This window comes from Pongo abelii, chromosome 4 (genome assembly GCF_028885655.2).
Source record: "Pongo abelii isolate AG06213 chromosome 4, NHGRI_mPonAbe1-v2.0_pri, whole genome shotgun sequence".
Lineage (NCBI taxonomy): Eukaryota > Metazoa > Chordata > Mammalia > Primates > Hominidae > Pongo > Pongo abelii.
Genome location: NC_071989.2, coordinates 150940029 through 150963529, shown reverse-complemented (window position 1 = coordinate 150963529; position 23501 = coordinate 150940029). Strand labels below are relative to the sequence as shown.

General features: G+C 41.7%; 1 protein-coding gene and 2 long non-coding RNA genes across 4 annotated transcripts in view; 1 reads left to right on the top strand and 2 right to left on the bottom strand.

The window, feature by feature from the left end:
* FGF1 (fibroblast growth factor 1) overlaps positions 1-2938 on the top strand; it is a gene marked incomplete at its 5' end in the record, with an annotated part of 94524 nt that extends 91586 nt beyond the window's left edge. The window contains 1 exon segment of the mRNA NM_001133601.1: positions 824-2938. Within this exon segment, the coding sequence (NP_001127073.1) occupies positions 824-1018 (195 nt within the window). The 3' untranslated portion in view covers positions 1019-2938.
* The window catches only part of LOC134761435 (uncharacterized), a 383675-nt gene that overhangs the window by 110904 nt on the left and 249270 nt on the right, over positions 1-23501 (bottom strand). For both annotated transcript variants that reach the window (XR_010140042.1, XR_010140041.1), the window contains exon 5: positions 14728-14840. This is a non-coding gene — a long non-coding RNA (uncharacterized LOC134761435). The remainder of the gene's footprint in view (positions 1-14727; positions 14841-23501) is intronic.
* On the bottom strand, positions 9422-11077 carry LOC134761436 (uncharacterized). Its single transcript, XR_010140043.1, has 3 exons — positions 10999-11077; positions 10418-10556; positions 9422-9482 (listed from the first exon to the last, which is right to left on the bottom strand). It is a non-coding gene; the product is annotated as an uncharacterized LOC134761436 (long non-coding RNA).

Below are 23501 nucleotides of genomic sequence, written 5' to 3'. Positions count from 1 at the left end.
GAATGGGTCTTGCTATGTTGCCCAGACTGGCCTCAAATTCGTGGGCTCAAGCAATCCTCCTGCCTCAGCCTCCCAAAATGTTGTGATTACAGGCATGAGCCACTGTGCCTGACCACAAGTAGCATCTATTTATAAGATTCTTTTTATAAGGAGCAAAAAATAAAGCTATTTTCATTTTAAAAAACATTTACATTCTAGGATATGTTTCATGCTTAGGATAAATTTTGCACAAGCATATCTTCATAACAATACTCAGGTAAAATCCTGATGTTAGTGAAAATCACCAGGATAAAAAGGCATTTTAGCAGCTTTTTGTTTATTCTCTAAGTCTAGTCTTCAAGTTAAAACAACAACAACGACAACAACAACCCACCACATCACAGTCTGGTTTTTACCTATTTTGAATGTTTTTCCATGGTCAGGCCTGTGTGCCAGGCCACTACAGAGATGAAAGATCCAGCCCTGCCCTCAAGGTACTTATAGTCGAGCAGGATGTCCCCAGTGGGAGATTCTAGAGTCCTGAGGACTCTTAGAAGTGCTCTTATCAGTAGCATCTTAATTACTTTAAAATGGATTTTAAATGGAAAGGGAGTTTGCAATAACAGCAAATGCATATTGACGGCTCTTTAGTGCCTGGTGCTGTTCTAAGTCCTTATGACTACCCTGTGAAATAAGTTCCACCATGACCCCAATTTTCCTGAAGAGGAGACTGAGGCATGGAGAGCTTTAGTATTTTGCCCAATGTCACACAGCTAGTAGATGGGGATCCCCATGTGAAACTACTCACTGATTGTCCTACTCTCTTTTGGTTTTATGTTTTTAGCAGACACCAAATGAGGAATGTTTGTTCCTGGAAAGGCTGGAGGAGAACCATTACAACACCTATATATCCAAGAAGCATGCAGAGAAGAATTGGTTTGTTGGCCTCAAGAAGAATGGAAGCTGCAAACGCGGTCCTCGGACTCACTATGGCCAGAAAGCAATCTTGTTTCTCCCCCTGCCAGTCTCTTCCGATTAAAGAGATCTGTTCTGGGTGTTGACCACTCCAGAGAAGCTTCGAGGGGTCCTCACCCGGTTGACCCAAAAATGTTCCCTTGACCATTGGCTGCGCTAACCCCCAGCCCACAGAGCCTGAATTCGTAAGCAACTTGCTTCTAAATGCCCAGTTCACTTCTTTGCAGAGCCTTTTACCCCTGCACAGTTTAGAACAGAGGGACCAAATTGCTTCTAGGAGTCAACTGGCTGGCCAGTCTGGGTCTGGGTTTGGATCTCCAATTGCCTCTTGCAGGCTGAGTCCCTCAATGCAAAAGTGGGGCCAAATGAAGTGTGTTAAGGGGTCTGCTAAGTGGGACATTAGTAACTGCACACTATTTCCCTCTACTGAGTAAACCCTGTCTGTGATTCCCCCAAACATCTGGCATGGCTCCCTTTTGTCCTTCCTGTGCCCTGCAAATATTAGCAAAGAAGCTTCATGCCAGGTTAGGAAGGCAGCGTTCCATGACCAGAAACAGGGACAAGGAAATCCCCCCTTCAGAACAGAGGCATCTAAAATGGAAAGGAGAGATTGGATTCTGGTGGGTAACTTAGAAGGATGGCATCTCCATGTAGAATAAATGAAGAAAGGGAGGCCCAGCCTCAGGAAGGCAGAATCAATCCTTGGGAGTCATTACCACGCCTTGACCTTCCCAAGGTTACTCAGCAGCAGAGAGCCCTGGGTGACTTCAGGTGGAGAGCACTAGAAGTGGTTTTTTGATAACAAGCAAGGATATCAGAGCTGGGAAATTCATGTGGATCTGGGGACTGAGTGTGGGAGTGAGGAGAAAGAAAGGGAAACTGGCTGAGGGGATATCATAAAAAGAGGATGATTTCAGAAGGAGAAGGAAGAAGAAAGTAATGCCACATTGTGCTTGGCCCCTGGTAAGCAGAGGCTTTGGGGTCCTAGCCCAGTGCTTCTCCAACACTGAAGTGCTTGCAGATCATCTGGCGACCTGGTTTGAATGGAGATTCTGATTCAGTGGGTTGGGGGCAGAGTTTCTGCAGTTCCATCAGGCCCCCAGGTACAGGTGCTGACAATACTGCTGCCCTACCCGCCATACGTTAAGGAGCAGGGTCCTGGTCCTAAAGAGTGTTATTCAAATGAAGGTGGTTCGACTCCCCGAACCTCACCTGACCTCAACTCACCCTTAAAAATGCACACCTCATGAGTCTACCTGAGCATTCAGGCAGCACTGACAATAGTTATGCCTGTACTAAGGAGCATGATTTTAAGATGCTTTGGCCCAATGCCTATAAAATGCCCATTTCGAAGATATACAAAAACATACTTCAAAAATGTTAAACCCCTACCAACAGCTTTTCCCAAGAGACCGTTTGTATTACCATTACTTGTATAAATATGCTTCCTGCTTAAACTTGACCCAAGTGGCTAGCAAATTAGAAACACCATTCATCTCTAACATATGATACTGATGCCATGTAAAGGCCTTTAATAAGCCATTGAAATTTACTGTGAGACTGTATGTTTTAATTGCATTTAAAAATATATAGCTTGAAAGCAGTTAAACTGATTAGTATTCAGGCACTGAGAACGATAGTAATAGGATACAATGTATAAGCTACTCACTTATCTGATACTTACATTTACCTATAAAATGAGATTTTTGTTTTCCACTGTGCTATTACAAATTTTGTTTTGGAAGTAGGAACTCTTAAGCAATGGTAATTGTGAATAAAAATTGATGAGAGTGTTAGCTCATGTTTCATATGAAATTGAAGTAATTGTTAACTAAAAACAATTCCTTAGTAACTGAACTGTCATATTTAGAATGGAAGGAAAATGACAATTTGTGAAAGTTCAAAGCAATAGTGAAATTGAAGAATTGACCTAAGTAAGCTGACATTATGGTTAATAATAGTATTTTAGATTTGTGCAGCAAAATGATTTCATAACTTTTTTGTTTTTGTTACTTGGATAAGATCAATCTGTTTTATTTTAGTAAATCTTTGCAGGCAAGTTAGAGAAACTGCAGTGTGGCTTAACGTCTCTTTAGTATGAAGATTTGGCCAGAAAAAGATGCCCAGAGAGGAAATCTAAGATAATTATAATGGTCCATACTTTTTACTGTATGAATCAAACTCAAGCATAACATTGGCCAAGGAAAATTAAATACCATTGCTAACTTGTGAAATGGAAGTCTGTGATTTCAGAGATGCAAAGCATTGTAGTAAAAACACCAGTGTGACCTCGACCATCTATCAATGACTATTAAGGTGCCTACTGTGTGCTAGGCACTGTACTGGATACTGGGGACCTTGTCTGTCTGGTTTGCTGCTGTATCTTCTCCCAGGGCATTATATTTATGAAGAAAGATGCTGTGGATTCAATTCTTTCAGTCAAGAATAAACACAGACTTTGTAGGTTCCTGCTGAATAAACAGCAAATCCCAGAAACCCAGATTTTGGAAGAATCAGCAACCCCCAGCATAAAATAAACCCCTATCAAAATGTCAGAGGACATGGCAAGGTAAACTTAGCATTTTCATCTTGAGAATCGGGTCAGCTTCAGGGGGACTGCTTTCAAATCAGCCAAAGAGCGTGTCAGATCTTCTCAGAAGGAAGAGGTTGGTAGCTCCCTGCTCTGTTTTGAACATGCTCTAGTTCATTAACCTGGGGACATTCCCATTGCTGTCTTAAGTAAGTCTCATAGCCAGCTCCTGTCATGTGCCTCTCATATGGATTCATTTTCGGGCCAGCTCTGAACAAAGCATCATGAACATATGTGCTTTTGGTCATTTGCAATGTGATGGTGGTGGAGGTAGGTATTGGTTTCCTTGGAAGGCATGATAAGAAAGATTCCTATGGCCAACAGTGTGTGTGAACAAAAAACTGATTGGAGCATCAGCTGTTACTGAAGGTCCTTGCTTTGTGTCAGAGGCAAAGGAACCCAAGTCGCCAAGTCCCCAGCCTTGAGTGTACTGCTGACAACTAAACTCACAGGCTGCAAAGCAGACCTCTGATGAAGACGCCTGTCATTTCACATCACTGTCTTTTTGTGTATCATAGTCTGCACCTTACAAATATTAATAAATGTTCCAATAATAGGTGATAATGTCTCTGAGTTTCTGAGCATCCTGCTGCCTCATCTTTCTATCGAAGGACTTCCCCAGCATCCCTGAGGTGTGGCTGCTTAGTTTGCGATACTTACCTTGTTACCAGATGTCAGACTTTAAAGGCTAACAGGGAATGCGAAGGTAGAAACATTTTTCAATGTGTTTGGAAACAGAAGGCAGTATGGGTGATTTTCTACATTTCTGTTAGGGTAATATACATATACAGGAAATTCGCCTCCTGAGGAGCCAGGCACCATAAACAACTCAGGTGAAACCTTTTCTTCTTAACATAAACCATGTAAAATTATGCTACTATTGTTGAGGTGACTGGCTCGTGCTTAGGCAAAGATATTATATGACCTGAAAAAAAAAACATTTAAGGACTTATTTACAATTTTAAGTCAATGGCAAGAGGGTGGATCTCTTCATCTTAGGAGCCCTGATGTGGAGCTATAGATTTGCTTCTCAGATTTTCTAAATTATCATTCTAAGCAGTGTTTCCTTAAATAAACCTCTGGATCTTATGACATCTTATTCTTAGGAGGAAGTACGCTGCTGCCTAGCACGTCACGCAGAATCACACACACAGATGCACACGCATCATCTAAGGAAAAAGGTGGGGAGAGTGTGCTCACTCTGCTAATTACATACCACAATATTGGTATACCACACTCAATCCTTTCTTTCCCTTCTAAAGTTGCCTAAAGCAATATTTTTCTGCTTTTTGGATCTTGCTCCACCATAAGAACTACATTTTCCATTACAAACTGGCACATACACACTGTTATACATACACACCACTGAAACAAAAATTTCACAAAACTAGATGAGAGGCACTTTGATTCTTCTGTTACATTCCACTAAAACACACTAGTCAAACATCATTTAACTTGGTTCACAACATTCATGGGTCACAACCACAGTTTGAAAAACACTGACTTAAAGCAACTGTTCTTCCCAAAGATGGCGAGACCCAATGAGGATCTTGTGTTATGACTTTAGTGTTTTCAAAGACGCAGTTTGTTCTTGAGTAAACAAGACAAGAGGACATCCTGTTACCCAGGAACCATCTGTTTTGAAGGCTCTGTTAATTCTTTTAGCCTGGTTTGCTGCTAATCATGCAAAATGAATGTAATGGAACAGATTCCATGGGCGCCCACTGCTGCCTCCAAGGCTGGTCTGGCAGATTTTTCTGCTCTTGGAAGCCCTGGAGACTTTGACCCCCCCTTCCCGCTCCTTTGGAATTCTCATCACGTTGGGTCTTGAGGTCATTCCCTCCCTAACTCCCACAGTCTTCACTTCATTCCTCTCTGTTGCCTCCCCAACCCCCCACCAATTCCTAGTTCTTAACCATTTCTAATAAAAACATAAAAAGCAGATTGAACCAAGAAAAGGCTATAACCTGGGGCCTCTATGCATCTTCCCCAGCTCCCATCACTTTCTGGAAATGATCCTGTCTCACCTCTTATCTACCATTTAAAAAGTGTGCCATTCCTGGCTCAGTCATAAGCTAAACACCATTGCTGCTGGAATGCAGCTTATACATGGCTCTGCATTTTCCATCTTGGCTGAACCAACTAAACAAAGTAATCCTATGTCTTAAATATTTGGTGGGGTGTGGGTGGCTGAGAATGGACCTCCTGTCAGTGAACTTGACCACAAAGAGAAAAATATAAATATAGTCTTCACTTTTCATATTTATCTGAGTGATATCCTATTTATCATGGGGTGGAAAGGGAGGAGGAATCTCCAATCCTAAGCACTTTTGGGTTGTTATATTAGCTAGTATGGTAGTAGTAGCACATCAGACAAAAATGTGCTGTCAACTACACTTTCACAAATTAACAAAAAATATTTTTGGAAGCAGTAGTGACAAGGTGGAAATATTTAAGCCCAACTGAGCAGCAGGACTTGTATGCTCTCCATTTCAAAATGACTAGGGATGATTTGTTTGACGACCATTAAAATTGAAATAATGGCTAGTAAAAAGTGGGACCTCCGCGCCCCCTCCTTCAAATCCACTCCCCAAAGCTGTCCTCCACCCCCCAGAAAAAACTCCTCTTGCCATTGTACATAAATGTACACTAAAATCGACTCAGAGAACTCAGAGCTTTAGGCCTGGGGATCTGATGCTAGGGACTCCAGACCCTAGTGATTGAACTACCATTCTGTCAATTAACAAGGGAAATGTACTAAATGACTATTGGAATCTTTCTGCAACATTGGACCCACTTTGCGGTTGACATATTGACCATGACATACTACACTGTTAGCTTTCCACCCTAGTTATAAAATTAAAAAGAGAAACCAGGTCACACACAGCCTGAAGCCAGAGGGTGGGTTTGTTTTATAAAATGCACATATTGTAGGGCCTCGCTTTGGGGTCTTCTGATGGTTCTGAGAATGTTTGTGATGTGGGAAGGAGGTATTTCCCAAATTGCTTCCTTCCTTCTTAGCTCCCCACTGTCACGCAGGCTATATTTACACATTCAGCAGCTAAACATTGGTGTCTGTTTTATTACATAAACAAGGAAAACCTCACATGTCCTTGATGCGCTTTTCTATCAGCCTTAATGAAGGGTTGGGCATTCCCTGTTTGGAACTGTGTTCAATTTAAGGATTTGGTTCACTTGGCCAAAGTGTTTGGGGATAGAGCTGTAAATAGTCAATTTGTGCCAATTGTCACAGAGACACACTTCACTGTGATTTTCACATTTCATGTTTTCTTAGGAAATAATTTTTTTTAGTCTGACCCATAGATACATAAGAGTAAGATGTTGGATTATTTTCTAATATGCCTTATTCTCCAAAATAAGTTATAGGAATGTATTATATACTAACTCGTTTTGCATGGATTAGAAAAACAAGACTGTTCAGAGCCTGGGAATATCAACTGTATTAAGAGTTTAGCAACTTCCTGTGGAAATGAATAGTAAAATCTATTGCATTCTCAAAACAGAACACCTGCATTAGGGACAGTGCTATTGACCCAGGAAATGGTACAAGTTTTAAGACTGGGCAGATTGTTTCTGCTAATACAGGACAAAATTGCAAATCCAAGATGGTTGTGCAGAGAGAGCACATGACAGGGAAATATGTTTCTATATCCTTGATGCTACTGAAATCTGCTGTATATTTAATTGAGGTGAAAAAGAGGTAGGTTTTTGGTTTTCTTTTTTGAGACGGAGTCTCACTCTGTTGCCCAGGCTGGAGTCCAGTGGTGTAATCTCAGCTCACTGCAACCTCCACCTCCCAGGTTCAAGTGATTCTCCTGCCTCAGCCTCCCGAGTAGCTGAGACTACAGGCATCCACCACCACGCCAGCTAATTTTTGTATTTTTAGTAGAGACGGGACTTCACCATGTTAGCCAGGATGGTCTCGATCTCCTGACCTCATGATCCGCCCGCCTTGGCCTCTCAAACTGCTGGGATTACAGGTGTGAGCCACCATGCCCGGCCAAAAAGAGGTAGGTTTTATAGATTGCTTGAAAATGTATAAGAATTGCTTGAACCCAGGAGGTGGAGGTTGCAGTGAGCCAAGATCATGCCACTGCACTCCAGCCTGGGCAACAGAGCAAGACGAAAGAAAGAGAGAAAGAGAGAGAAAGAAAGAAAAGGGCAGGGCAGGGCAGGGCAGGGCAGGGTAGGGCAGGGAGAGAGAGAAGAGAGAAGAGGGAGGCAGAGGGAGAAAGAAATGAAAGAAAGAAAAAAAGAAAAGAAAGAAAAAAGGGAAGGAAAGAAAAGAAGGAAAGGAAGGAAAGGAAGGAAGGAAGGAAGGAAGGAAGGAAGGAAGGAAGGAAGGAGAGAGAGAGAAAATGTATAACTCCAAGAAACTTCACTTCAAAAAACTTCACTCTGTCGCCCAGGCTAGAGCACAGTGGCATGATCTCGGCTCACTGCAACCTCCGCCTCCTAGGTTCAAGTGATTCTCCTGCCTCAGCCTCCTGAGTAGCTGGGACTACAGGCGAGTATCACCACGCCCGGCTAATTTTTGTATTTTTAGTCAGGGATTTGCCATGTCGCCAGGCTGGTCTCGAACTCGTGACCTCAAGTGATCTGCCCGCCTCAGCCGCCCAAAGTGCTGGGATTACAGGTATGAGCCACTATGCCCAGCCCATCCATTAACTATTTATTGTCTATATTAGTCAGGGTCCAGTCAGGAGACAGAAACCACACAAATCATTTGAATAGGAGGGATATTTTAATGGAAAGAATTGTTAACTAGTAAAAGGGATTAACTACTAAGAAGGGTAAGGAGATCTCTAAAGAACATTGGAATAGCAGGTGTAGAGAGCAACTACTATCTTCAAAGCTGAGGAGAGTATTCAAGGAAGGAACTCATTTGAAAAAGGACACCCTGTCAAGATGAGACTCAGGCTGCATTCGAGATATGTCCATGGCCCACTGGATGGTGAAGAATTTCACCGAGGTGCTTCATTCCCACTAGAATGCTGGTGAAACTCTCTGGAAGCAACTTGCTGGGGTGCCAGTAAAACTCGCCAAAAGGTGTGCACCAGCAGGTCTCCACAGGGAGCTGCCCGGTGGCCACTGCACCATAGGAGCAAGAAGAAACACAGGAGCAAGAAGAAAAGTACAAGAACCCCAAAGAAATGCCCCTTCTTCTGATAGCGTCTCCCCAGCGCCCTCTACTGACAAACGTTACTTCATATCAGCTGGTATAGAAATGTTTTCAGGGTTCCGCTTCACTGTAGCAAAATGATGCAAAGAGTAGATTTGGAGCAGAAAAGCAATAAACTGTTAACTGTCATAAACATGATTTAGATACTCTGCTAGATACAGAGTATTCAAAGATGAAAAAAGGTGGTTCTTTCTCTGAAAAAGCTTATAGTGGTGGAGAAAGTGCTAATTTTTTGGCTTTATTTCCTTTAAAAAAAAATGCTATCTTTCTAAGCCTTCTGAGATTCTCAGAAGAACACTAGGTATGTTCAAGGTACTATCTTTACATATAGTTGAGTCATTCCCTACTTTAAATTAACACAAATCAACGTGAGATACAGATACAGAAGAAGATACCTTAGAAGTCAGACAGAGTTGCAATCTTGACTCCTCCACTTACTGACTTTGTAACTTTGGGCAAATTACTTAATCTGTCTGTGCCTCCATTTCCTCCTCTGTAAAATGAGGATACAAATAGTATCAACCTCACAGAGTTGTTGGGAAGATTAAATGAGAGGGAGGCATGCAAGTATTTTTAACAAAATATCTAGCATATAATAAGGATTAAATAAACGTGCCATTATTTTTATAATAAATATCCTATATATTATATAATAAGATAGGACTAAAAATAACCTTTTAGAGCCTCCATTTAGGTTCCGAGTGATCAATTTCATGAATCCGTATTTGGAGAGATCTTGTTCCACAGCAGTGCATATGAAAAAGATGAGAATCTTAGTTGACTCCAAGTTTAATAAGACCCAGATGATGATAATTTCCCTATTGTAGTTTCAGCTGGTCAGCCCACATGTGGACTATGGTATCTTATTCTAGATGCTGCATATTAAATAAACCTTTATAAATTTTAAAACAAAATTATGTGGAGAATAACGGATGACTAGTAAAGGGCCATAAAAACATATACAAAACAAACAAACAAAAAACAACTAAAGAAACGAGATTTGTTTAGTTAAGAGAAGATTTAAAAGATACCATAGCTCTCTTCAGCTAGTTCAAGGGTCATATTGTTTTTCTTGCTCTGGTCATCAAAATGAGTATAGGCATTGTACAAAGTTCCAGCCTATCCCCTGTCTGCAATCTATATGGATGATCCTCAATGAAACCTTAACCTTCTTTCTAATCACCTGTCCTAATGTTACTTGGGAGGGGCACTGGTTAAATCACTAGGTTTTTCATTCAATCACTTGTCCATTCTTTCAACAAATATTTCTTAAGACCTAAATATGCACTAGGTCTGGTGGGTGCAAGGGTGCACAGTAAACCTCTTTCCTGGAGCTTACACTCTCATAAAGGGAGACAGATATTGATGAACACATTTTTCAAATTTCAACCATTTGCATATTGCTTCCAAAATTTTTGCCATATATACCTATTGTCTGATTATGGTACTTCTCATTTATATAATTTATGTAAGATGGATTGTTTTATCTACTTTAAGGCCCACTGTATGCAAAAATACTCATAAAAGTGTAAGTATTCATTACTAGTAGTACTATATAGATATTTCTTCTAATACACATTAAAATAAACATATAACTTTAACATCATAAAAGGACATCCACATACCATCTCTCCCGTCATACATATACCACACTTTAGGAAGTAATTTACCCAAGGAATCACACAGAGAAATGTAAAACTGCAACTGTCACAGCTGCTTGCAAAGAAGTATCCAGTGTCCTCGGACCATATAAGAAGGGGATTTCACTTCATTTCACTTAAGAGCTTCCCCCAGGAAGTCAGCTGATATCTGAAGGAAGAGTAAGAGTTGACTAGTTAAAGAGATATGGCAAGGCTTGTGAAGAACACTCCAGATAGAGGCAGCAGCATGTGCCAAGGCCCTGTGGCAGGAAAAAGAATGATGCCAGTGAGGCTCAAGTATAGAAGGCAAGGGGCGGCAGGGCATGGTATGAAGGAAGGCCATCCAGGGAGGTAGAAGCCAGTGATAGAAGAGGGAAGCTGGTGGACTCCATTCTCCACCATCTGCAGACAACCATGTAGAAGCCACATATACACGATCATCCTCTCTCCCCACACAGCTGAATTATAACACTTCCCTAGACCCTCTGCCAAAGGACACAAATAATCAGTAACAGCATGCATGTTTCTGGCCTGGATTCAAATCTGAAACTCTGAAATGTATTTCAGACATGAAACTTTGGAAGCTGAAGTTGTATTTGCTAAATACTTACATCTTTCATGGAGGCTTTTTTTCATTCCATTCAGCAGGTGGAGTACAGGAAAATTCTTTTTATTCCCAACATATTCCCTTAAACCCAAAAGGAAAAACAAGGTTTGCCAGCATAGCTGAGGTGCGAGTTAGAACAGGGAAGCAGTGATTCTGTTCTGTATCTGAGTCTCATTCATATTGAAAACATGAAGTAATTAGCTTCTTATTGCTGTACTTCCAGAGATTCTGATTTTGATATTTCTGTCCAAGTTTGGGTAGCTATGCTACTATTCAGTCCAAAAACAAATGAAGCAGCTTAAAAAGAATCACACAACCAAAAACCACATCTTTCACAAGCTACAAAAACAGAAAGACAACTTGGAAACTTTTCAGAGATGGTGCCAGTTTCATGACTCAGGGACAGGAGAAGGGGAATTGGCTGGCTGGAGGCAATGTCTTAATCTGGGTATGAAAATAGACAACATACATATGTTTTTATAGATCTAAGGAGGAAAACTCAACAGCTCACATTACTTTTCAGAAACTAGCTCCTTGCCAGGCGCGGTGGCTCAAGCCTGTAATCCCAGCACTTTGGGAGGCCGAGGTGGGCAGATCACGAGGTCAGGAGTTTGAGACCATCATGGCTAACACGGTGAAACCCCGTCTCTACTAAAAATACAAAAAAATTAGCTGGGCGTGGTGGCAGGTGCCTGTAGTCCCAGCTACTCGGGAGGCTGAGGCAGGAGAATGGCATGAACCCGGGAGGCGGAGCTTGCAGTGAGCCGAGATCGTGCCACTGCACTCCAGCCTGGGCGACACAGCGAGACTCCATCTCAAAAAAAAAAAAAAGAAACTAGCTCCTTAGAGTCATAAGGTCAAATAGTGATCCCATGGAAAGAACAAAGAAATCAAAGGGAAATAAAGTGAATAGAGACAAAATATTTTTGGTATTCCAGGTTCTATAAGAAACATGACTGATTCTTTATAATAACCACTCTGAATTGATCTCACTCTTTTTTCTAAAAGGCATGGGGCTGGGTGCCATGCCTCACCATGTAAGCCATGGTGGCTCACATCTGTAATCCCAGCACTTAGAGAGGCCGAGGCAGGTGGATCATTTGAGGTCAGGAGTTCGAGACCAGCCTGGCTAACGTGGAGAAACCCCATCTCTACTAAAAACACAAAAATTAGCCAGACATGGTGGCGCATGCCTGTAATCCCAGCCATTCGGGAGGCTGAGGCACAAGAATCACCTGAACCTGGGAGGCAGAGGTTGCAGTGAGCTGAGATCATGCCACTGCACTACAGCCTGGGTGACAGAGTGAGACTCTGTCTCAGAAAATCTCAGAAAAAATAAATAAATAAATAAATAAATAAATAAATAAATAAATAAAAGTTTAAAAGGCATGGAGATCTGCCTTCCTGACAACCAAACAATAAAGTAGTTTCTGAATTCCTGGTATGGAAGAAGGGATTGTAATAGACACCAAAGAATCCAGAGAACAAAAAACCGATACTATTGAGAAGTTCACACTCACAACTTGGCTGGAGAATGTGATATACGAACAAATCATTAAATGTAACAGGAGAGCACTAAGAGGAATATGGACTGGATGCTACCAGAACACAGGTGGGAGGAAAAATTCTTCCCAGGGGAGTTAAGGAAGACTTCCCAGACGAGTAACATTTCAGTTCTATCAGAAGAGATAAGCAGGCACTATGGTTTGTATGTTTGCATGTCCTCAAAATTCATGTGTTGAAACTGAATCACCAATGGGACAGTGGTGGGAGATGGGACCTTTGGGAGGTGATTGGTCAATGGAATTAGTGCCCTTATAAAAGAGGCCTGATGGAACTGCCTTGTCCCTTCCACTGTGAGGACAAAGCCAAAAGGAGCCATGAACCACTTTCTATGAACCAGAAAGTGGGCCCTTGCCAGACACCAAATCTGCCGATGCCTTGATCTTGAGCTTCCCAGCTTCCAGAACTGTGAACAATAAATTTCTGTTGTTTATAAGCTATTCAGTCTGTGGTATTTTTTTACAGCAGCCCAGACAGACTAAGACAGCAGGTGTCTACCAGGTGGGGAAGTAGGAAAAGGAAGCAGGACCATGGAGTCTCACCTCACTCGTGGATTAGATACCAGAGAGTCACGCACGAAAGGGAGCCACACATGGTCAAAGTCACCCCCAACAAGCCTGCAGGGAGACACATGTACCATCCTTGGGCAAATCCAACATGGCCGTTCCTTTCTCCCACATGGAAACAGATCACAGATCACTGCTTCTTCAGCTGAGCACCAGAGGAAGTCACTGACATGTGTTTGGGGGCTACATCCTGTGAATATAGTGAATAATTAAGCACCATAATCACCCTTGGCCAAGAAGTGCTCCTGGTATGAGAGGCTCAGAAAACTGGGGTAACAGCAGACTCCCACCTCACCTCTCACTGCCCTGGGACCACAAATGCAAGGAGTAGAAGGATGAGCAGATCACCCACACTATTAACTGTGACGTTTTCTTTTCTCTCTCCTGAGTAAGTAAAGTTTCTTTCCTGTGAGTTAACTGTGTGTGTAATGTCACTTTCCTGCCAAGTAGAGGGCACAAGCTCTGGAGTCCTCTGATGCCAATACTGTATTTGTGATTTCCCTAAGACTTGGTCTCCCTATCTCTAATACAGAGAGAACAGCATAAGCATCTTCACACAGTTGGCATGAGGATTCAGTGAACTAAGCCATGCAGATTGCACAGAAACACTGTGAGGCACAGGGAAAGTGGTCCATGCGTATTTACTATTACTGCTATTATTATGACTCCAGTCAGAGGAGACAGCACGGGTTTGGGCACAAGGACAAGAACACCAGGTTTAAAGGATGTTGAGCAGCACAACTTGCCAGAGGTGAAGCCTGTAAAGTAGGAAACTTACTTCACAAATCTGGGGAATTTGGGAAGGTTCTTTATTGCAGGACTAAGCTTCCACTCTGCCTTTAGGCAAGAAGGAACCAGTGGAGATTTTAAGCAGGTAAGTCATAACTCGACATTTTGATTAAACTGAGATAGCTCTAGCTGTAGCGTGGAAAAGAAGATGGGAAAATCAGCCAGGAGGCTCCTGCAGGAGCTTGGTGTTGAGATAAGGAGAAAATAAATTGGCCAGGTGCAGTGACTCACGCCTGTAATCCCAGCACTTTGGGAGGTCGAGGCAGGAGGATCACTTGAGGCCAGAAGTTGGAGACCAGCCTGGCCAACATGATGAAACCCCATCTCTACTAAAAATACAAAAATTAGCTGGGCGTGGTGGCATATGCCTGTAATCCCAGCTACTCAGGAGGCTGAGGCATGAGAATCACTTGAACCCAGGAGGCAGAGGTTGCAGTGAGCTGAGACCACACCACTGCACTCCAGCCTGGGCAAAAGAACAAGACTCTGTCTCAAAAAAAAAAAAAAGAAAGAAAGAAAGAAAATGAATTCACAATGATGATGATGACAATGACGATGATAATAATAGTCTTGGCGTGGGTCCCCCAAAAACAGACCCTGAGACCATGACTTGGGTGCAGGTTGAGAGGAAAGTCCAAGAACTACAAGTTGAGGGAGGAGAAAGTCAGACGTGGAAGAAAGAAGGGCCAACAAAAGGCATATCCCTGAGCAGGTCACTGCTGTAGAAAACTGGCCTTAATTCCAATGGGGGCACTCTGAGGAATTATGGAGGAAACACCTAAGAATTGCCCAACAAGGGAAGCTGGGGTACTTACCCATTGACTTCCATCCTTCTCTGGTTGAGGGTTTCTACTAGAGGTGTAAATCCCAGGACTTCTGGGCTGCTCTGCCTCTGGAATGACAAGCTCCTGGAGCACCCGAGGAAGTCCTTGGGGAGAGAAAGAGAGAGAGGTGGGCTTCGAGGTGGGAAGCTTTGAGTTTGATTGGGAACTGTCTTTCAGGGCTGCATGAGAGCTCAGAAGTGGCTGACAGGATATGGGGGGTTGGAGAGGAGGAGGAGGAGGAGGAAGAGGAGGAAGAGTAATTGCAGCAGGCAACCTTTACTGGGTGTTTCCCATGAGCCAGGCATGGTGCTAAGCACTTCATATAAATGCATTATCACAGTCTACCCTTACAACCCTCAGGAGGTGACGATGCTATTTGTATCTTCATCTTATAGATGGGGAAACTGAAGAACCAAGAGGATATATGATATACCCAAACTCACACAGCAAGTAAGTGATGACACCCATACTTGAGCTCATGTATTCCGACTCCGGGGTCCACACCTTCCATCACTACTCTATACTGCATCAGAGAGAATGGCAACATGCTGGGAAGAAGGGATGAATCTGAGAACAATTTAGGGTAGTGCTGTCCATAGAATTTTCTATAATGATGGAAATAATATCTGTGCTGTGCAGTATGGTAGTCATTAGCCACATGTGACTCTTGAGCACTTGGAAATGTGAATTGTGTGACTGAAGAATTAAAATTTGAATTTTATGTAAATTTAATTAATTTAAATTGAAATAGCAATGCATGGCTAGTGGCTACTGTACTGAACAATGAAAATGTAGGAGGTAGACTATCCTGCACTGAAGAAGGTGAAGGTGACTTAGAACTTCACCAACATGATGATATGATACTGCACGGTGACGTGTGTCACACAGTAAGTTACTAAGAGTATTAACAAATCTGAAATTAGGGTGGGCGTGGTGGCTTGTGCCTGTAATTCCAGCACTTTGGGAGGTGGATTGCTTGAGCCCAGGAGCCCAGGAGTTTGAGACCAGCCTAGGCAATATGGCGAAATCCCCTCTCTACAAAAAAATACAAAAATTAGCCAGGTGTGGTGGCACACGCCTATAGTCCCAGGTACTGGGGAGGCTAAGGTGGGAGGATCTGTTGAGCCTGGGAGGTTGAGGCTGCAGTGGGCTGGGATCACACCACTGCACTCCAGCCTGGGCGACAGAGTGAGATCCTATCGCAAAACAAACAAACAAAATCTGAAATTAATGAATTTTAAATTTTTTATTTTAAAATATTATCAAATGAATGCAGATCCATAGTTTAAAAAGTCATATGGTACTATACGGTTTATAACAAAAAACAGCAGGCTCCCCTCCCATTGCACCCACTTCCTGCTCCCCAGAGGCAACTATTTTCATTTCCTCTAGATATTTCTTTTGATAACTTTGTATTTCTAAACATCATGTTGATATTGCATTTCCTGATTTTTTTTTCAATATTAAACAGTGTCTATTGGCTTCATTATGGGAAATAAGGATTTAGCTTTATGCCCTATCCGCCAGCCAGATGTATACACAGACTCCACTGCATCCTAGTGCCATTTGCACCCTCCCTATGTAGCCACAGCACACCACTGGTTAGATCAACATTCAATGTTTACGTTAGTAAAACTGTGTAACTGTTAGTTGCATAAAGACCACACAGATGATTATGTGTCTTTTCTTACATCAGTGTCTGGTTTTTATTTCCTCCATTTTCAATCTACTTATCATTAATTCAGGCCGGGTGTGGTGGCTCACACCTGTAATCCCAGCACTTTGGGAGGCCGAGGCTGGTGGATCACACTGTCAGGAGATCGAGACCATCCTGGCTAACACGGTGAAACTCCGTCTCTACTAAAAATTCAAAAAATTAGCTGGGAGTGGTAGCAGGCGCCTGTAGTCCCAGCTACTCAGGAGGCTGAGGCAGGAGAACTGCCTGAACCCGGCAGGTGGAGGTTGCAGTGAGCTGAGATTGCTCCACTGTACTCCAGCATGGGTGACAGAGCGAGACTCCGTCTGAAAAAATAAAAATAAAAAGTCATTAATTCAGCCCCTAACTTGTGGTAAAACTCTAAAAAGCCTCTCAGTACAGTCAACTACATTGCATATCACTTCAATTTTTCATTGCAATATCCTTTCTGAAGCCCTCCAATCTCTTTCTCCAATTTGTGAGGCTGTTCTCGGGGCCTCCTGCAGAGCAGTCACCCTGTGGCTTCCCTCCACGATTTTCCTGGGATTCCTTATAACTCGCTCCTGTTTTAGACTGGCTGTTCTAGGATCCCACAGAATCTTCTTTCTTGATTTATTCTTCACCCACCTACCCATCTTTTAAAATATCCTCTGGTAGCTTTTTTATAAATGGTACATGGAAAGTCCCTTTTTAAAGGGGCTTTGTGCTGAAAATGTCTTCATTCTAACCTTTTACTTCTGTGGCAGTCTGGTTGGGTATGGAAATTTCAGTTGGAAATTATTCTCCCTCATAAACTTGAAGGCATTGTTCTTTTGTCCCCTAAGAGTATTGAAATGAAAAAGTGTGATGTCATTCTGATTTCTGATCAATTACACGGCATGCCTTCTTTTCCTCTGGAAATTTTCAGTATCTTCTTTGCCTCCAGTATTTGAAATGTTTTAATAGTGAGTCTTAGTGTGGATCTTTTTATTCACTGTGTTGAGTTTGTGGTGGGCCCTTCCAATCTAGAAAAGTATGTCCTTTGGTTCTAGGAAATTCTCTGGTAAAATTTCTTAGATAATTGTCTTCTATCCATTTATTAAGCATCCCCCACCAACCCGGCTTTACTGTTAGTAGAAGCTTGACTTCCTGATTTGATCCTTTAATGTTCTTTTTTTTCTATCTCTATTTTCCATCTTTTGGTGTTTTTTTTGTCATATCTCTGGAAGATTTCTTCTACTTGTTTTAAATTAAGGAAGAATTAAAAGACAAAATAATTAAATAAATGCTTAGTCTTTGACTGGAACTTGATTTGCAAAATACAACTATGAAAGACAATTTTGAAAAAACTGGAGGAATGTGAATATGAAATGGGCATTAAATGATATTTAAAAATTATTAAGGATTTAGTGAAGGATGATATTACGGAATTATTATTAATTTGTATAGTGATTAATTTTATGTGTCAATGTGTCTAGGCTGCAGTCTCCCAATATTTGGTCAAGTATTATTCTAGATACTTCTGTAAAGGTATCTTCTATGTAAGGTTAACACTTAATTAGACTTTGAGTAAAGCAGATTCTCCTCCGTAACGCGGGTGGGCCTCATCCAATCAGCTGAAGGCCTGAATAGGAAAAAGACTGACCTCCCTTGAGGAGGAAGGAATTATGCCAGCAGACAGCTTTCACACTCAAACTACATCAGCTCTTCCTTTAGGTATTTTTTTCCTTATTTATGTTGATATGAGAGTCTCACACTTTGTCTCCCGGCTGGAGTGCAGTGGCACGATCATAGCTCACTGCAACCTCAAATTCCTGGCCTCAAGGGGTCCACCCACCTCAGACTCCTAAGTAGCTGGGAATACAGGTAAGTACTACCATGCTCTTACTTGAGTTTTCAGTGTGCCATCATACCCTGCAGGTACAATGGACTTGCCAGCCTCCACAATCATGCAAGCCAATTCCTTAAAGTAAGTATCTAACTATCTCATACACACACACACACACACACACACACACACACACACACACACACCCTATTGGTTCTGGTTCTCTGGAAAACTCTAATGTAAGTTGTTAAGCAGTGGGTGTATGAGTGTTTATTATACTATTCTTTTTACTTCTGTTTTAAAATTCGCAAAGTAGAGAGTCAAAGAGGAAAATTAAAAAATCATAGCAGTAAGTGGGCAGTATTGGGGGTTCATCAGTCAAGTAGATGAGGTTTTTAAACTCCTCAGGAAGCAGGAGCAGGTAGGAAACTAGGTCTTGAGCCGAAGGCAGGCAGGAACCACAATCGAGACATCTTCTAACCAGGAGTTTTGAAGAACTACACTCTAGTCAGAGAAGGGATGGATAAAAAAAAATAGCCTATTCATTGGCCTGAGGATGTGGCTCTCTTCAACCTTGTGCCATGAAGAAGAAAGTTCTCCAAGACTTTATAATCATGAGCCTGTCCTCAAGACGATTTGGGCTACACAGTTATACCTGCTTGCTCTAGGAACCCTTAGCCTTAGAAATTAACATAAGAAAGAGGTCCGCGATATTCCTGGGACACCAGGTGACAGCAAAGAAAAGCCTCTCTGTAGATCTAAAGCCCTAAATCAAGATGCTTGGTGTTTCCATGTTTACTGCACCCTGATCAATAGCTCATAATTCAAAAATTACTTACAAAAAGTTAAAAGAGAGTCAGCAGACACGCCAAAAGTCACTTCTGAACATGCAAGAGCTTCAGATACTGAACATTCAAGAGCTTCAGGACACTGACTGGATACAGGCCATAAAATAAGCATCTTTAAAATGATCCAACACGTTTTTCAAAAAGGACTTAAAATTGAGAAATAAAAAAGCTATCATAAACACTAGCAGATTTAATTCAGAAAGTAACTAAATAAAACTTCAAATGAAAAATGGAGACATTGAAATTAAAAACCCAATACGCAGAAACTTCCAGAAATGGCAGAGGATTGAAGTGGTTTTGAAATGTTCCCACCAATAACAATGATAAAAACAGGTTTAGGGGGAAAAAAAAAAAACACAACTTTTTTTAAGAAGAACTATTTAAAGACCCTGGAGAGAATCCAAAAGCAGATAGAAGCAGGAGACTTTAATCTTAAAAACTGCCACAGGAAGCACTAGGAATTTCAAGTTTATATCTTCCTCACCCGAGGGTGATGCCCAACCCTTACAGCTAGGGCTGTGAAAAACAGCCGTGGAAAACCACAGCCCTACTAGCTAAAGGTTCCACAGATAGGAGTTCAAGGCTGAAAAGTAGCTAGAAGTCTACAGGAAAAGTACTGGCAGCAGAAAAACCACTGAAGAAGTATAAAACTCTGAGTATAAACTCTGTCCAGGTCTCTGGCCAAAAGCTAAACTACACATTTGTGGTAAAATACCCTTAGGAACCTGGTGAAAAAGGAGACAGAAACCAGAGATAAATCTCCCCTTGAATACAGAGCAATGTGAATGTGTTGCCTTTTAAAAACAAACAAACAAACAAACAAACAGACAGACTTAGTACATTTCCTAACCATGCACAATGCAGGTGGCAGAAAATTGAATCTTGCAGCCTTGAAATGTCAGAGACAGCCTAAAATCAGCCAAATAGCTACAAATCAGGGAGAGGAAGCACCTATAAGCAAGAAAGTGCACAAAGAAGGTGACTTCCATCTCTGCTGAAATCCTTGGCTAACTACAAAATTACACAGAAACAGGGAAAACCCCCAAAGGGGCAGACAGAAAAGCAGCAATAGGAAGCCATGAGAAGAGAGATATTGGCTGCTGTGTATCACAGGGGGACAAAGTTTGTGGTTGGAGACTAAACAAGTCAGCTGCCTACTAGAACAAAAACTCAATAGTCCTCAGAAGAATACAACAGAATCTAGAGTTGCCATAATGTATTATCCATAAGGCCCAACTTTCTTTCTTTCTTTCTTTCTTTTTTTTTTTTTTGAGATGGACGCTCTGTTGCCAAGGCTGGAGTGCAGTGGCAGGATCTCGGCTCACTGAAAGCTCCATCTCCTGGGTTCACGCCATTCTCCTGCCTCAGCCTCCCGAGTAGCTGGGACTACAGGCACCCACCACCACGCCCGGCTAATTTTGTTTTCATATTTTTAGTAGAGATGGGGTTTCACCGTGTTAGCCAGGATGGTCTCGATCTCCTGACCTTGTGATCCACCCATCTTGGCCTCTCAAAGTGCTGGGATCAAAGGCGTGGACCACCACGCCCGGCCTTAAGGCCCAACTTTCAACCAGAAATTACTATACATGCAAAGAAACATTAAAGTGCACTCTACACTCAGAGAAAAAGGCAGCCGATAGAAACTGATTCTGAGTGGCTCCAGATGTTGCCTTTAGCAGACAAAAATCTTTAAACCAATTATTATAAATATATTCGAAGAATCAAAGGAAAATGTGGTATACACTGAATGAACAGCTTGGAACTCTCAGTGGAGAAATTAAAACTAAAATACATATAAAATAAAAAAGGGGGAAATTCTAGAGCTGAAAAGTACAAAATCTGACATTTTAAAAGTTCACTAGATGGGCTTAACTGAATATTGGGGATGGCAGAAGGAAGAATCAAGGAACATGAAGATAATGCAACAGAAATGCCACACCCAAACAACAGAGAAAATGAAGATTGAAGAAAAATGGAGAGAACCTTAGAGACCTGGGGGAGCAATATCCAGATGTTCAGTATACATATGATTGTAATTCCAGAGGAAGAGGAGAGAGGAGGGAATAGAAAAAATATCTGAAGAAATAATTATTGAAAATTTCCCAAAGGGTCATAAGGAAAGTTTTAGGGTTGATAGAAATGTTCTGTATTTTGAGTGTGGTGGTGATTTCATGGGTATATACATTCATCAAAATGTACCTAACTGTACAATTTAAATAGATGTGCTCCTATTAACAATAGCAAAGACATGAAATCAACCTAAATGTCCATCAATGACAAACTAAAGAACATGTGGTACATATACACCATGGAATACACCATGTATTCCATGTATTCCATGTATATGTACCACATGTACTTTTTTATGCAGCCATAGAAAAGAGTGAGACCAGTCTTTTGTGGGAACATGGATGGAGCTGGAGGCCATTATCCTCAGCAAACTAATACAGGAACAGAAAGCCAGACACCACATTCTCACTTGTAAGTGGGAGCTAAATGATGAGAACTTATAAATATAAAGGAAGAAACAACAGACACTGAGGTTTACTTGAGGATGGAAGGAAGGAGAGGAACAGAAACGATACTTATTAGGTACGAGGCTTAATACCTGGGTGATGAAATAATCTGTACAACAAACCCCCATGACACGAGTTTACCTATGTAACAAGCCTTCACAGGTACCCTCGAACCTAAAATAAAAGTTAAAAAAAGAAAACTCGGGAAATTCAAGGAGCAATAAATGTGATGATTTTGAACTTAAAATAAATATTAATAAATATAAATAGGTACGCATTATTGTACATAAATTCAATCTCCATAAAGTTGTTTTAAAAAGTAAATGATGACATAAACTTCCCCCCTCCATTAAAAAAATCCTAATGTGGCCGGGCACAGCGGCTCACGCCTGTAATCCCAGCACTTTGGGAGGCCAAGGCAGGTGGATCACGAGATCAGGAGATCAAGACCATCCTGGCTAACACAGTGAAACCCCGTCTCTACTGAAAATACAAAAAAATTAGCCAGGCATGGTGGCAGGTGCCTGTAGTCCCAGCTACTCGGGAGGCTGAGGCAGGAGGATGGCGTGAACCCGGGAGGCAGAGCTTGCAGTAAGCGGAGATGGAGCCACTGCACTCCAGCCTGGGCGACAGAGCAAAACTCTGTCTCAAAAAAAAAAAAAAAAAAAAAAAATCCTAATGTATGGGTTAAATATATTGAACACATCTGAAGAGAATACAGAAAACAGAAAAAAATAGATTTGCAGAAATTAACCAGAATGCCATGTGGTGAGATAAATGAGCAGGGCAGAGTCATGAAAAATAGAATGAGAGGAGTTCCTGTAGGACAGAAGTGTGGAAATGTGGTGAGATGGTATGTGGAGAGATTATCACTGATGATTTTCCAGTTTTGAGGAAAGACAAGAATCCTGAGGTTCAGGAAGGACACGGAGTCTCCTTCAGTACAAATAAAACCATATCCACATCTAGGAACACCTTTGTGAGCACGAAGAATGCCACAGAGAATATCTTAAAAATAGCTCGAAGACCCAGGAGTGGTGGCTCACACCTGTAATCCCAGCACCTTGGGAGGCCAAGGCAGGTGGATCACCTGAGATCGGGAGATGGAGACCACCCTGACCAACATGGTGACACCCCGCCTCTACTAAAAATACAAAATTAGTGGGGCGTGGTGGGGCATGCCTGTAATCCCAGGAAGGCTGAGGCAGGAGAATGGCTTGAACCCAGGAGGCAGAGGTTGTGATGAGCTGAGATCACGCCTTTGCACTCCAGCTTGGGCAACAAGAGTGAAACTCTGTCTCAAAAAAGAAAAAAAAAAAAAATAGCTGGAGGAAAGAATGATGTCCTCCACAGTGGCATTTACAGTGGCAGCAGACTTCTCAACACGATGACAGTGGCCAGGAGAGAGCAGAATCTGGTCTTCAAAAAGCTGAGAGAAAATAACCATCAACCCGCCCGGCTGGTGCCTCATAACCAACTGCAGATCCACTTTTGAACTTCTGTTTTGAACCTTCTCATGACCTCTTCATTCTCAGCCATCAAAATAGGTTCAGTCTCTTAGGCTATTAAGGGATTTTATTTAAAGTAAACAGTGTTAATGTGTTCAGGGTGTTAATGACATACTACTGTGGCCTGCCAGTGTTGACCTAAGCCACTTTTATTATAATATTACTAAAATATGCACAAATATATAAAACTAGGTATAAACCTCATATGCTTATAGTTCTTTAAACTATAAAGTTGTTTAATAGTAAACAACTATTAAACCCAAACAAATGTGTAAATATATATGTGATTTATTTGTAAATTAAAAACAAAGTTACATTGCCAATAAAATCCAAAACATTGACATAAATGTGACAGAATGCACCATCCATTTATCTGTTGATGGACACTTG